The 16,469-nt window shown below is 38.6% G+C and overlaps 1 protein-coding gene across 5 annotated transcripts in view; it reads right to left on the bottom strand.

Moving 5' to 3' along the window:
- BRDT (bromodomain testis associated) overlaps positions 1 to 15,040 on the bottom strand; it is a 77,511-nt gene extending 62,471 nt beyond the window's left edge. The window contains exons 1-6 of one of the 5 annotated variants that reach the window (XM_027602909.2): positions 14,713 to 15,040; positions 13,181 to 13,284; positions 5,864 to 6,003; positions 5,471 to 5,710; positions 4,374 to 4,511; positions 2,853 to 2,967 (exon numbers count right to left, since the gene is read on the bottom strand). In XM_027602909.2, coding sequence (XP_027458710.1) covers positions 2,853 to 2,967; positions 4,374 to 4,511; positions 5,471 to 5,659 — 442 coding nt within the window. In that variant the 5' untranslated portion in view covers positions 5,660 to 5,710; positions 5,864 to 6,003; positions 13,181 to 13,284; positions 14,713 to 15,040. Of the gene's footprint in view, positions 1 to 2,852; positions 2,968 to 4,373; positions 4,512 to 5,470; positions 5,711 to 5,863; positions 6,004 to 13,180; positions 13,285 to 13,378; positions 13,466 to 14,712 lie in introns of those variants that run through there. The other 4 variants (XM_027602768.2, XM_027602839.1, XM_027602967.2 and 1 more) reach the window with 4 other exon arrangements.
- Positions 15,041 to 16,469: the final 1,429 nt, after the last annotated feature.

Genomic DNA, 16,469 nt, shown 5'->3' with positions numbered 1-16,469 from the left:
CCAGGCTAACCCATCCCCCCACCCCCCTCCCCTCTAGAACTCTGTTTATTTCTCAGAGTCCATAGTCTCTCATGATTCATCTCCTGCTGTTTCCCCCCCTTCATTTTTCCCTTCCTTTTTTTTTTTTTTTTAACATATAATGTATTATTTGTTTCAGAGGTACAGGTCTGTGATTCAACAGTCTTGCACAATTCACGGAGCTCACCATAGCACATACCCTCCCCAATGTCTATCACCCTGCCACCCCATCCCTCCCACCCCCACCACTAAAGCAACCCTCAGTTTGTTTCCTGAGATTAAGAATTCCTCATATCAGAGAGATCATATGATACATGACCTCTGATTGACTTATTTCGCTCAGCATAATACCCTCCAGTTCCAACCACGTCGTTGCAAATGGCAAGATTTCATTCTTTTTGATGGCTGCATAATATTCCATTGTATGTATATAGGTGTGTGTGTATGTGTATATATATATACATACACACATATATACACACCACATCTTCTTTATCCATTCATCTGTCGATGGACATCATGGCTCTTTCCATAGTTTGGCTATTATGGATATTGCTGCTATAAACATTGGGGTGCACGTACCCCTTCAGATCCCGACATTTGTATCTTTGGGGTAAATACCCAGTAGTGCAATTTCTGGGTCATACGGTAGCTCCATTTTCAACTTTTTGAGGCACTTCCATACTGTTTTCTAGAGTGGCTGCACCAGCTTGCATTCCCACCAACAATGTAGGAAGGTTCCCCTTTCTCCACATCCCTGCTAACATCTGTTGTTTCCTGACTTGTTCATTTTAGCCATTCTGACTGGTGTGAGGTGGTATCTCATTGAGGTTTTGATGTGGATTTCCCTGAGGCCGAGCAATGTTAAGCACTCTTTCATGTGTCTGTTGGCCATTTGGATGTCTTCTTTGCAGAAATGTCTGTTCATATCTTCTGCCCATTTCTTGATTGGATCATTTGTTCTTTGGGTGTTGAGTTTAAGTTCTTTATAGATTTTGGATACTAGCCCTTTATCTGATATATCATTTGCAAATATCTTCTCCCATTCTGTCGGTTGTCTTTTGGTTTTGTTTTTATCTTTATGAAGTCCCAATAGTTCATTTTTGCCCTTGCTCCCCTTGCCTTTGGTGATGTTTCTAGGAAGAAGGTGCTGCGCCTGAGGTCGAATAGGTTGCTGCCTGTGTTCTCCTTTAGGATTTTGATGGACTCTTGTCTCACATTTAGGTCTTTCAACCATTTTGAGTCTACTTTTGTGTGTGGTGTAAGGAAATGGTCCAGTTTCATTCTTCTGCATGTGGCTGTCCAATTTTCCCAACACCATTTGTTGAAAAGACTGTCTTTTTTCCATTAGACATTTTTTCCTGCTTTGTAGAAGATTAGTTGACCATAGAGTTGAGGGTCCATTTCTGGGCTATTCTGTTCCATTGATCTATGTATCTATTTTTGCGCCAGTACCATACTGTCTTGATAATGACAGCTTTGTAACAGAGCTTGAAGTCTGGAATTGTGATGCCACCAGCTTTGCTTTTCTTTTTCAACATTCCTCTGGCTATTCGGGGTCTTTTCTGGTTCCATACAAATTTTAGGATCATTTGTTCCATTTCTTTGAAAAAAGTTGATGGTATTTTGATAGGGATTGCATTAAATGTATAGCAGTCTACACATTTAATGTAAGGGCTTATTTTAATCCTCTTTCAGAACCCTAGGCCTTATATTGTTAGACTTAAGATCAACTTTTTCCAAAGGTGAGAATAAAATAAGAACTTTAATAAAAAAGCAAATACCTCACAGGATTGAGTAAAGCTTTAAGTCATGACCCATCTTAAAGATCTACCAACAAGGAAAAATAGTACAATAAAAACCACCTTTGTAGTAGTGTAAGTCTCCTATATCCTAGTCACTTAACTGTATGCTTTATTAACATTTCAACCACGGAGTGAAATATTTTCCTGACATTATACATGAGGAAACTAACATGGAATGATTAAGCTTATCTAAAATGTATACCATCAGTGATCCAAAAACAAACCAACATTTCATCTATGACAACCTTGGTTAACCTCTACAATAAATCCATTTGAATACTTTAGTTTTTTAACTCCATATTTAAATATTCTAATTATTAGCTGTAAAATGTTTCCCTCTAAAAGTTTTTGTTTTTTTTTTAATTAAGAAAGAGTTAGAAAAAAGGACAATCTTCAGACCCAACAGTAACATTTCATTCTTAGCTATGGGATCTTTTGGTACAAGGAACACTGCCAATTTTGGCCATCTTATTATTATAGCACAGATACAAGATTCACTAAAAATACTAATAAATTTACTGGATGCCTACTATGTGAATGGCACTATACTATAGGAAATCTCAGGTTCCAAGGCTATAATCAATACAATTCTCCCTAATCTTGCATGATAGCCATCTTTGCTTTCAATGTTTGCCTTACTGTTTAAATGGACCTTTTATACCAATACAATAGGATTTAGAAGGACTTTTTTTTTTTTAAAGATTCATTTATTTTGAGAGAGAAAGAAGAGTGCACATGTATGTGGGGCAGAGGAAGAGGGAGAGACATTCCCAAGCAGACTCCACGCAGAGCCTGGTGCAGGGCTCGATCCCACAACCCTGAGATGCAACCTGACCCAAAACCAACTCAGACACTTAACTGACTGTGCCACACAGGTGCCGGATACAGAAGGACTTCTGAATGTCTATCTCCTTTGAGGGATTTATTATTTAGTTCTAGTCATTATATTTATACACACACACATACACACATTCATATGTAATTCACAAGACAGAGAAAGTAAGAAAACATAAAACTTTTCTGTCTTACCTTTCTTTATTCTTTCCTTACCACCCACAATTTGTTCTTCTTGTGGCATGTGAGATAATCTCTGCCTAAACAACTTCTCTAGAGCTTGTGCCATAAGAACAATGTCATCTCCAGGCTAGAAAATATATAAACATAAGGTTATGCAATATGGTCACTGTACCAAATTTCAACAATTCAGGCTACCTTAGAGAAGGCAGTGACACAGTACTCTTAGATATTATTAAACAGTATTTATTGCTTCTAAATTAAGTACAGGAAATCGTGTATCAGCTCATATTTTAAATTCTAACATTCTACCCTTTTAACTTCTAAAAATAACCCAGGTAGCCTTTCTGAGTACTAAAGGGTTACAATCCAACCAATCCTACTAATAATACAAAAAGGTTTCAGAAATTAAAATTTCTACCTCACTAATAAGTTAAAACAAAACATGTTCATGGCTGTGGGAAGTACGTGATTTGACTTGATGTGATGTAGTTTTCAATTAACTAAGTGATATAATGACACTGCAGCGTTAACTCAGTTTTTAAATCTTTTTTTTTTCTTCCAGTTTTTAAATCTTAACTATCTGCGTAGAAGTCTTTGGCTTGCTTTATTCACTATTGATAAAAAACTAAGTAGATTACAAAGCAAAAGCCTAAAGCAGAGAACACTTACTCTGAAGTTATGTATGTCAGGAAAATTACTGACCTTCGTTTTAAAATGTTAAGTTAAAGTACACTTGGAATTGTTAAATTAAAATGAAGTTGCCAATGGTACTTTCAGAATGCCATTAGTGCTCATTTTTTTAAAAAATCATATTGGCTAAGAGTCTTAAATTTAAGATGGCACTGATAGTTTGGGAACCAAAAATTTCTATTACATATCAGCATCACCAGTGATTTTGAATAAATGGGATATAAGTTTTAAAATTTTTAGCTACAGAACAGCTTAAAAAGAATGCAGTACTCTGGGAAAGAGGGATACTGTATGGAGAAAAAAATGAATATACACAAATCCAGTTTTATAGGATGAAAGCAAAAGCAAAGATTAAGGTCAAATGTCCACATATATTATCAGACAAGCCCATGCATTAATGCAAATACAAATACTACTACTGAAATATAACAGAGAATGTGTCTCATCGTTAAGTAAACTGGTCATGAAGTTTAGATGTATGTAATTTGTCTGAATTCATGCCATGAACATTTAACCAAGATTAGTATATAATAAAGTTAACATTTATAATTAAAATGGCAGAAGTATGGTAGAGAACATTAATACTTATAGAAACCAACTATCATTGGTATTTCACTTTTTAAAACATAAGAAACCTTTACAGCTATTCAGGCAAAATTATGGCAAATAGATTAAATAAATAGATACATAAAAATTGTGAAATCCAGTAAAAAAATAAACATTATCCTTAAAAATATGTAAAATACCCCCAAATCAAGACTTGAAATTTGAAATCAGCACACTTTTTATACACATCTTCTATAAGAGCAAAGAATTATCAAGTATAACATCAGGCTTACATACCTTGTTGTATAAATAACAATTTGAGAACATTATGTTGAAGTCTGCTATACATTCTGAAGCCTTCACATAATACTTATGTTCTAAGCGCTTCTTAATTGTATTTAAATCCATTGGGGTCTTTATAATGGTGTAATAATCCTATGGTTTTTAAGAAGAAATTCTAAATTTTAGTAGTAAGAACAAATTCACTGCAACTATCGGCACACAAAGAAATTTAAGAAGCTATATACCTGTAACTAGATGACCTTTAAAAAGCCATAATTTGGAAACTGAAACTTTTGTACTGAGAAACAAAGCTGACTGCCATGGCATTTTTTTCAGAGAAAAAATAACAAAGAATAACAAAAACAGGAATGTAAGGGTAGAACTATCCTGGAAAATAAAAAGTGAAGGGCATGAAGAAGAAAAACCTAAAATTTATGGAGTCTGACAGATACAGAGTATAATCCCAGCACCATGGTTTACTAACTATGTAACAAATTACTTAGCCATTATGTTGTCAGATGGCTGAAAATACCTAAGAGAAGACCTAAAGTTGAATTCTGTATATGATGCATCTAAGTCTACCAAGAAGTGTCAAGAGCAACTTCATGAAGAAGGTGACATTCATGACAACCTTGCACCAAAAGGTCAAGTGAGGGGAGCCTGGGTGGCTCAGCTGGTTGGGCATCTGACTCTTGGTTTCGGTTCAGGTCATGATCTTGGGTTCATGGGATGGAGCCCCACTTCAGACTCCAGGCTCAGGACAGAGCCTGCTGGAGATTCTCTCCCTCTGCCCCTTCCCCTGCTCACACACACACACATCCTCTCTCTCTGAAGTAAATAAATCTTATAAAAAAAAAAAATCAGGTAACACATTCTATAACAAAAAGACATGTACTATAATGTACCAAACTGTTAAAGTAAGAATTTCAATGCTCAGAAAAATGAGCTTTGTTGTTTGGGAAAAATACTCATTGGAAAACACTTCAGTGGTAAAGAATAAATTAGAGGTCTTTATTAAATTAATTTTATAATATTAAAGATTAGTCTATTTCTTTGAGAGATTCACAGGGTTTTTCTCTGTTATAAGTAACATAATCCTAAGATATACTTACTGGCAACTTTAGTTTCACAGCATCCACAGGCTGCTGAAAAGGCCAGGAAAAACTATGCTTCCATAAAGCCTTCAGGACAACTTTTTGTAGATACTGCAGTTGATTTGTCAATCGCCCATTCTTCTTAGTATTTATATATTCTGGTGGTGGAGGGTTAACAATAGCTGTTTGTCGACTTGACAGAGACATTGTCAACGGGGTCAAATCCTGATATTATAATGTTGCCTATAAGTACATGTCCTTAAAATACAAAAATAAAACTGAGTAACCTTCAAAGCACATTTAAAATGGTTTCTATAGGAACTAAAAAGTGTAATATTATATTTTACATCACATCATGATTAAGACAACAAAAAAGCCAAATGATTAATACATCTGTAAACAAATACGAACCTCTTTCTGTATAAATACTAAGAGTTGTTTCATTATGTATGCCTTAGTTTTGGATGATTTAAGGTATTTCAAACTTTCACAGTATTTCTTCCGCTTTTCTAATACAAATTGAGGTCTTAGCACTTAAAGTCTATAAGTTTCTGGTAAAAAAGAAATAATAGGAAATGTTAAACATAACCGTGGTATGTAGTTACTCTAAAATTAATTCAATGAAAGAAGAAAATCAAAATAGAGGACTTTTCTGGCTAATTTAAATAAAGTGATTTATTTATTTACTTAAGGAGGCTCCACCCACAATGTGGGGCTTGAATTCATGACCCTGAGATCAAGAGTCACATGCTTTACTGACTGAGCCAGCCAGGTACCCCTAAAGTGATTTACTTTAAAATCTAATTATTAGAAATAAGACACATATTAAAATGCTACTATTTAGTACATATTACTCATTTTTGAGCAACTAATGTCTAGAACTTTGTCATCTTGCAAAACTGAAACTCTATACCTATACCTATTAAATAACTCCTCATTCCTGCCTCTCTCCAGCTCTTGGCAACCACTACTCTATCTCGTTTCTATGAATTTAACTACTCTGGGTATAAGTAGGATCATACAGTATTTGTCTTTTTGTGATTGGTTTATCTCAGCAAAATGTCCTCAAGATTAATCTATAATGTAACATATGTCAGAATTTCCTTCATTTTATAAGGTTCAATATTTCATTATATGTATATACAATATTTTGCGTATCCATCCATTCATCAATGGACACTTGGTTAACTTCCACCTCTTGGCTACTGTGAATACTGCTATAAACATGGATGTATAAATATCTCTTCAATGCCCTACCTACAATTCTTATGGATACACCCCAGAAGTGCAGCATTGAGAACTGATGGATCATATGGTAATCTTTTTTTGTTTTTTCCAGGAATCCTGTACTGTTTTCCACAGCACCTGCAACACTTTGCGTTCCCACCAACAGTCTACAGCGTTCCAGTTTCACCACATCCTCACAACACTTTTTATTTTCTGTTGTTTAACAGCAGGCATTCAAATGGGTGTGAGGTACTGTGGTTCATTTAAAAAATACCAAGCCCAAGCCCCAGTCTTTGGAGATAAGGCTTACAAATCTGTTTGCTTTTTAAATTTCCCTGGTGCTTGTGATGTGTAGCCAGGATTAAGAACCACACTAAAGGGGCGCCTGGGTGGCTCAGTCGTTAAGCGTCGGCCTTGAGCTTAGGTCATGATCCCAGGGTCCTGGGATCGAGCTCTGCTTCCGGCTCCCTGCTCCGCGGGAAGCCTGCTTCTCCCTCTCCCACTCCCCCTGCTTGTGTTCCCTCTCTCGCTGTTTCTCTCTGTCAAATAAATAAATAAAATCTTAAAAAAAAAAAAAAGAACCACACTAAAATGAATTAACTTGGAGGTGATTATCAATCTTGTAATTTATTGCACTTCCTTACACTATTCTCATGTTATACAAACAACAACTAGAACTTTTAATGTCATTAAGAACAAAGGAGATATTCTAGTATTGCAACTGAAACTGGTTCTTACTGTTTTGTATTTATTTAAAGTCAGTCTATCTTTGGAGTGTCCCAATCACTATGCCCTCCCTCCTTCACAAAGATAACCACTATGATGAATTCTATCCCCTTAAATTGTGACTGTTTTTGACCTTTACATAAATACTGTATTTAATATGTATTACACTCTGTCTGGCCTTGTATCAGTATTATGTTTGTGAGATTTAACTATGTTTCATTTGTTCATCTTCATTGCTGTACAGTATTCTATGATTGGAATTGTACGACAATCTATCCATTCCTCTTAGGACTTTTGGGTTGTTTCCAGTGTTTGATCAAAAATACTGCCATGAACATGCTTATAGTGAGTATGTGCATGCATCATGTTGAATATAAACCCAGAAGTGAAATTGTTGGGTCATAGGTTATATGTGTGTTCAACTTTAGTGGATACCAGTTTTCCAAAATACACCAATTTATATGCACAACAGAGCTTGGGAATCCTACTTACTCCACATCCTTGTCAATATTTGGTATCATCAGTGTGTTCCATTTCAGCCATTCTGGTGAATGTATAATGGGATCTCATTGTGATTTTAATTTGTATTTCACTGAGGATTCATGATATGAAACACCTTTTTAATATGTCTATTGGCCATATGAATATCTTCTTTGTCAATCACCTGTTGAAGAGTTCTACCCATTTTTCTATTGGGTTGTCTGCTATTACCTTATTTTTAGCTCTTCATATAGCCTGTATAGAAAACCTTTGTTGCGTGTTTCAAGTATCTTCTCTATGCTTTTCCTTCACAGCCTCATTTTAAGCAGGCATTCTTATCCCCTCTTCCCCAGTGCTAATCCATCAGCTATTACTCTGCTTCACCACTACCATGTTTGTCTACCTCTTTACTGTCTTCCAATATGCCCTCCCCCGTTTCTCAGAATGTAAACTCAGTGTCAGCAGGGACCTTGTTTGTACTGATCCAAGACAGACTGAGGTCCTATTTGACTAATGCCTACGACAGAGCTACATAGGCTGAATTAAAGTGTCCAGATTCAGTTTTATGTTAGAGATACAGCAGGTGTCACTTTTTTTTTTATATAGGGAGAAATAGGGAGAGAAATCCAGAATGTTTTACTTTTAGGGACACCTGGGTGGCTCAGTTCGTTAGGCGTCCACCTTCGGCTCAGGTCATGATCCCAGGATCCTGGGATCGGGCCCCTCACTGGGCTCCCTGCTCAGCAGGGAGCCTGCCTCTTCTTCTGCCTGTGGCTCCCCGTGTTTGTGTTCTCTCTCTCTCTGACAAATAAACAAATAAAATCTTTAAAAAAAAGAATTTTTTACTTTTAAATTAGGTCCCACTGCTCAGGAATTTGCCTTAAAAAAATGAATGAATTACTTAATGAATGCCTATCAATTAAAAAAATGCATTTTCCAAACCTCATCAAAACCTCAATTCCACTATATCCTTTTGCAGAGGATCTAAGTTTACAAGAGAAACTCTTTAAAAATTAACTTCTCTTAGCTTACTTCCTATTCTATATTTAAGTGCCTCTCCTCTTTTCCATGAAGATCTTTCCCCTTTTCCAGAATCCTATTTTTTTCATTAATTATTCCTTTATTTCCATTATCTTATGTTTCTTTTTTTTAAATTAGGTTTAGGAAGGCTTTCCTCGAAAGATTATACAATACATAATTATATTTCCTGTTCTTCCTAAGACTACATTTTCTACACTTAATTTTTTTGTAATTAATTTCTGCTGATATCTCTATCTGTAGACATGCTCTAGTCATTTTCTTAAATGTTTTCCTTAAAAACACCTTTCCACACAAAAACCTGCACACAGATGTTTATAGCAGCTTTATTCAAAAATTGCCAACACCTGGAAGCAACCAAGATGTCCTTCAGTAGGAGGATGGATAAACTGGAACAACATCCAGACAATGGAATATTATTCAGCGCTAAAAAGAAATCAACCATCACGCCATGAAAAGACATGGAGGAATCTTAAATGCATACTAAGCAAAAGAAGCCAATAGAGCCGAAGTCCTTATACTGTATATTATATATATATATATATATATATATATATAATATAATGTCTTTTCCAGAATGTCGTATAGTTGGAATCGTATGATTCCAACTATACGACATTCTGGAAAAGACAAAACTAAGGAGACCGCAAAAAGGTCAATGGTTGCCAGGAGTTGGGGAAAGGGAAGAATAAAAAGATGGAGCACAGAGGATTTTTAGGCCAGTGAAAAGATTTTGTATTAGATCATAATGATGCATATATCCCATTATACATTTGCCCAAACCCTTAGAATGTACAACATCAAAGAATGAACTCTAACACAAACTAAGGTCTTTGGGTGATAATGAGGTATCACTGTAGGTTCATCTACTATAACAAATGTACCACTCTGACGGGAGCTGTGGATAATGGGGGAGGGCAACATGTGTGGGAGTTGGTAGGTATACAGGGAATCTCTGTATCTTTCTCCCAATTTTGCAGTGAATGTAAAACTGCTCTAAAAAATAAGGACTTAGGGGTGCCTGGGTGGTGCAGTCAGTTGTGTCTGACTCTCGGTTTTGGCTCAGGTCCTAAGATCAAGCCCTGTGTCAGGCTCTGCATTCAGCATAGAGTCTGCTTAAGATTCTCTCTCCCTCTGCCCCACTACGCCTCCCCTTAAATAAATTAAATAAATAAATAAATAAATAAATAAATAAATAAAAACTTAAACACCTTTCCTGCTACATGCTTATTAACATAAAAAAACAACCAACCAACCAACCTTAGGTGCAAAAAATTTTTTAAACGGCAAATACATCCATCTGGTTTCTCCAACCCCCTTCTGAAACTGCTTTTCCAAAGATCACGAACACCTTGAAATATTTCAAAGCCCTCACTTGTCTTCCTCAATTATCTTCCCAGACTTCTCTGTAGTATTTAAAATGGCTAACAACTCTTTTAAAATTGTTCTCCTCCTTTATAACCCATATATCCTCAGCTATTCATGCAACTTCCTCATATGTCCCTTATATTTCAACCCCGCCTGAGTCCTTGTTTTCTTGCTTTGATACTTTGATCAAACATCTGCACAAAATTAGTCAAATCCCAAATTAGATTTTTGTAGTACCTGTAAGATAACACTAACTAGTAAAAACTTAAAATAGTATGTATTGGGGGGCGCCTGGCTGGCTCAGTTGGTGGAATGTGCGACTCTTGACAGGCGTTGTGGGTTCAAGCCTCAGGTTGGGTATAGAGATTATTTAAAAATAAAATCTAAAGGGGTGCCTGGGTGGCTCAGTCAGTTAAGCATCTGCCTTTGGCTCAGGTCATGATCTCAGGATCCTGGGACTGAGCCCTGCATCAGGCTCCCTGCTGAGCAGGGAGTCCACTTCTCCCTCTCCCTCTGCCCCTACCCCTGCTTGTGCTCACTTGCTCTCTCTCTCTCTCAGATAAATAATAAATTTTAAAAATCTAAAAAAATAAATAAATAAATAAAAGGAAGCCTGGATGGCTCAGTCAGTTCAGTGTCTGACTCTTGATTTCGGCTCTGTTCATGATCGAGACCCTAGACAGGCTCTGTACTCAGCATAGAGTCTGCTTGTCCCTCTTCCTCCCTCTCCCACCCCATGCACGCATGCTCTCTCAAATAAATAAATAAAATCTTTTAAAAAAATAAAATAAAATAGCATGTATTGGGATAAAACACTATACATCTCCTAATTAGACAAGATATAATATACACAGTCCCTATAAAGGCCTCTGGCCAAAAATATGTAACAAGCTTTTAAATTTAACTTGCATGTAACAGAAAATTAAAGGGCTAGAGCTGTGCTGTCCAATATGACAAGCTCTGGCCACACAGAACTATTTAAGTTTAAATTAACCAAAATTACCAAAATCAAAAACTCATCCACATTTCAAATGCTCAATAGCTGTATATGTCTACTGGCTATGCACGGGACAGTGTAGCTATAGAGCACTGCCATCACTGCAGAAAAGTTCATATATATTTGAATTTTAATAACCATGTAGTATGAATGGTATACAATAAAGTTTCCTTTCTTCTTTTTTTTTTAAGATTTTATTTTTTAGAAAGGCAGAGGGAAAGGGAGACGGAGAGAAAATCTTAAGCAGGCTCCACACCCAGCCTAGAGCCTGACATGGGGCTTGATCCCATGGCCCTGAGATCATGACCTGAGCTGAAACCAAGAGTGGAATGCTTAACCGACTGAGCCACCCAGGCACCCCTCTTTTCCCATTCTTGTCCCCTAGCCAACTAGTACCCCTCTTTACTGCTAGCAATTGCTTTTTATTTCTTTTTCATTAGCAATTTCTTATGTATCTTTTTAGAAATAGTGTTTTTTTACACTTAATTCATATTAGAAATTGTCCCAGGGCAGCCCCTCTATTTTTAATGACTGCCTAGTATGTCATCATATGAATGTGGAAATGCAGCTATTAAATACAATTCTGCAATGAATATCCTCATAAATACATCATTGCATGCAGAGTCAATACTTTCGGATATATATTTGGGGGGGCAGGCCTATTGGATATATTTCTTTTAACAATTTCTGGGACAACGCTTTTAAATGTTGCTATATGTGTAATTGCTGTCCACAGGTTATTCTAATTTATAGCCCTACCAACAGTGTACAAGAGTAAAAATTTAAACTTCTAAGAAAAAAAGTTATTTGAAATGGTTGCAAATATTCGTCACCCCTGACAAATAATTATAAACCAAAGATTTCCTAAAATGCAGACACAAGCGAAAACGTTTCCAAAAATGTTACAACAAGAAACATACAAATTCACCTTTAATTCAATGCACACAAAGACATATCAGGAAGTCTGATCTCTTTGGCAAAGGTTTCACGCTTTCAAAAACACCGAGACCAACCAATTTCTTGAGTTTGCCAAGAAAAAGAAATGTTTACATAATTCCTCAATTATTATTAACTCAGTTAATAATGGTGCAAATATTAAATTGTGTTGCCCCATATGCTTACTGAAGTTTCAAGGAAACTTGAGCTGATTAAGAAACAAAAATGTAAATTAACATATCTTGAACTTAGAAGGCTCTGTTAGAGTTGAATTTTGAGGTTTTGAATGAAGACTGTTTAAAAATATTTTCCATCATTTCAATAAATGGAAGAGGATAAGTTATTCTGGTATGTGGTGGCACTTCTGGTTGAACTTAGATAGTTCACATGCAGGGAAGTAGTATAGCACAGAACTAAAGAGTTTGGATTCTGGGCGCGCCTGGGTGGCTCAGTCGGTTAAGCATCTGACAGGCTCTGACTTTGGCTCAGGTTGTGATCTCAGGGTCCTGGGATCAAGCCTTCCATCAGGCTACCTGCTCGGCGGGGAGTCTGCTTTTCCCTTTGCCCCACCCCTGCTTGTGTGTGCGCGTGCACACACACACTCTCTCAAATAAAATAAAATCTTTAAAAAAAAAAAAAAGTACGGCTCAGTAACCCACCCAGTGTGAGCTCAAATACTGATTCCAATCCTGCAACATCAAACAGGCGGTCTCCAATTCAAGGGAGAAAATTATTTCTTCAAAATAAAATCAGGCTTCACTTAAAGTCAAACAGATAATTTCTAGAAAATGTATATTCTTCACAGTGATTCAAACTTCTCATCTACTCCTCCCTTCAGTCTAAGAATGGGACGCCCTCCCCGTCTAGAACTCTTTTCCCAGGTACTCCAGATACGGAGATAACAAAGGTCCTCCATCTCTCTTGCCTATATTGTCAACATTTCTATACTAGCTTACCCTCCATATACACTTTCTCAAGTGTCCTTAAAAATCCTTCTCTTGATCCTATTGTCTCCTGGTAGCCTCAATCTTCTCTCTTCTGTACCTCACACTGGAGCATCCTAAAAAATGACATTGTCTTTACACCCCACCCCACACTCAACTTTTTCCCTGCCATTCCTCTGAAAGTCCCCTTACACTAAGCCTAATACTTACCATACTTAGTTGTTAAATGGATTCTTTTGAGTCTTATCTCACTTGACCTCTCAGCAACATCTACCACTAGACTATCTGACTCAAAACTCTTCTCTGGTTTCCGGGATACCACTTTTTTCCCAGATTCTATTTGTTCATTTATTACATACTTACAAAGCACCTACAATGGTGCCAAGCACTGAACTAGGAATTGAGGGGTACAGTCTCTCTACAGACTTATAAATAGGCAATTACAACAGGACATATAATTACTGCTTTGACAGAGATAGGAACAGGGTGCTAAGGGAAGAGTCAGATTGGAAATCCAGAGGATATCTCCATATCTCATCTGCCAATCCATTAATATCCCTCAAGGTTCTTCCCTTGCTTTTTTCTTTAACTCCATCAACACACTCCCTGACTGTGGAATATAAATTTACATTTTCTGAATACTTAGGGTATTCCTATTTTCTATCCCCCAAACCACCTTTTTTTTGGTAGTTCACTTGTTACTCCCACCTCAATTGATACAACAGTGCGGTTCTGATTATTGTTTAGTAATTTATAATCACACTGTTCAACCCACCACTGTTCACAATACACACATATATAAACCCCTTCCCTCTCATTAGATTTAAATGTGGCTACTATTCCAATTTCCAACCCTGTGCCAGCCACACTCAAAAATTTGCAGTTCACTGTCCCACCCTACTTTGTGCTCACACACGTGCATGCTCTTGAAAATTTTCTCCTGCTTACCAGAGCTCCTCCTGTCACTCTTTAGACTAACTTCTATTTGTCCTTCAAGACCCAGTTATCACCTCCACCCCAGAGGCCTCCCTCACCCCCTTCCACCCACCTGGGTCCTTCCCATGGATCCCAAAGCACCATGTGGATACCTCATCTGAATTCTTAATGTAAGCCACTACCTTGAGTACAGGCCCAGGTTCTGCAGCACCCAGCAGAGGGTCAGGCGTGTTCCAAGAGCTTAATAATGTTAGTTAAACAAATAAATCAAGGGTGGGAATGTCCCTGTCCCAAATGATGGACCGAGAAAAAAACAACAAAAATACCAGCTACGGCTAAAGCTTCATACTTTCTCCTGCATTCCCCAAACTACAGTACATTGAGCGATCCACCAATCTTAGACCCAAAGACCGTGAGCGTTTTCCAAGATGGGAAGTAGGCGGTTGTATAACTGGAAACCTCACGTCCTCGCCCCAACCTCTTTCTCCCCACCCCTTCCTTGCAAAAAACCCCCAAGCATTTAAGAGAAAAGCCCCCAAGTTTGAAAAGGGCCCACTGGGGCAACAAGCTTGCAGTTTTAAACCAAAGAAAAGCAACTGGCAGCTCACCTGGGCAGCAAGGCACGCACGGGGATGGCCTCCCCAACGGCCTCGCCGGTTGCACAGTGTTGATGGGGGAGGGGAGAAGAGGAAAAAACGGTTCTTTCTCGCTCAGCGTCGCACCGAGGGCCCGGACCCCAAAGCAGTAGTCCACGCAGAGGCTGTGTCACGTTGTGTGAAAAAGGCCTTATCTGATCGTTCCCGCCAGCTTGCACAAGATGAAGCGGTGCGAGGCAGCCGTTCTTCACCGACCGTCGCAGCCAGCTCTCGTCCTAATGGCGGCAACCGCTAGCGGGCAGCAACAGGCGCCTTTATGGGAGACCCGCGGCGGGCAGCCCGCCCATTGGCCTGAGCGCGTCACGTGGCCAGGCCTGGCGCGGGCGGCCGGTAAAGTGCGTGAGGTCCCAGCTCCGCCGCCAGGGCTTGGGCCGGGTTTGAGGGTCTTCCACCGGGTGAGTGCCCTGTTGTTGAGACTTCACTGAATGCCGGGTACCGGGCAGAGAGCTGGGGGTTTAGGCGTAGGAGCGCCACCCAGAAGGAGTTTACCATGAAAACAATGAAATGAATTAGCCCTATGCTGTTTTGGGGGTTCGTGAGTTTGAGCTTGCGCTGTTTTCGTCCAATCATACTTGTTCTCCAGTTCTCCCCACAGCTCCCCTGTCTTGCACGCAGTGAATGTTCAGCATTAGATAGCAGCTGAGGTTGGAGTCCACAGGAGCTCATGGGGTTTAGAATGGCACTTAAGAGCATTTTCACAGCAAGCAGCTGCGTGGAGAGAGTGATTTTAGGATTTTGAAGAGTCTTGGCAACTACCTCATTATATGTGGATGTGTATGAGAAAACTGTGTTTAGCACCAAATTTGCCTTTTGGATCCAATTGCAAACAATGTTTCTAAAAAGTCATTCCTAGATGGATGAATGGATGGGAGGGTAGGTGGGGGAGGGGAAGCCAAAAACAGCTGACGAGCTGCTCAGTAAACCCATCAAAAACCAATCTGTCTCCAGATTCTTGAAGTGCAGATCTGGCGGCCATGAACAGCTTGGCATGTCTTAATTTTGTTGCTTTTCTGTGAGCGTCCAAGTGTTCACAGAAATAACCGGAGCGGCAAGCCGTTTTACATCGGAAAGGCTCTCCTTACTTAAAACACCCAAAATGGCTTACTTTAGTCAGAGAAAGGACTAGAAGGCCTTTACTTCCAGGTAACGGAATAATCAAGGAATGTAGTCAAAGCTGTAGTGTACACTTTGGTTAGATTCTTGTTCCGTGTTTTTGTTTAAAATCTTATCAGGCAGGAAAAAGATGGGAACTAGGGTGTGATCTAGGTACATACACAGGGTGTGACCCTCACACGGTGAAGGGCTTAAGGGAAGTCAAAGGAAATAAAAGCCAGGAATGATTCAGTGCAAGTCTTGTTCAGCTGTCAACTTTTTTGGCTCTCCTTCTCCTGAGAACCAGTGCTGGGGAAAAGTGCGTACTCCACAGAGAAGCCCTGGTGATCTTTTAGAAAGCTAAATCTCATCATGTTAACCCCCTTAAAACCTTTCAATTACTTTCCATTATTTTTAAGATAAAGGTCAAAACCCTTAAGATGAGCTACAAGGTTCTACTTGAACTATCTCTATTCAGCTCCAGCCACCCCTCCAATAGTGCGCACATCTCTGGCCACACTGACCTTTTACCTCCTTCCCCTTACCCTATTGTCCTCCCCCCCCCTCCCTTCCCCTGTCCACCCCTCAGGGCTCTTATAACCGGCTCTTCTCTCAAC

This window comes from Zalophus californianus, chromosome 4 (genome assembly GCF_009762305.2).
Source record: "Zalophus californianus isolate mZalCal1 chromosome 4, mZalCal1.pri.v2, whole genome shotgun sequence".
Taxonomy (NCBI): domain Eukaryota; kingdom Metazoa; phylum Chordata; class Mammalia; order Carnivora; family Otariidae; genus Zalophus; species Zalophus californianus.
This window is presented reverse-complemented; position numbering and strand designations above follow the sequence as displayed.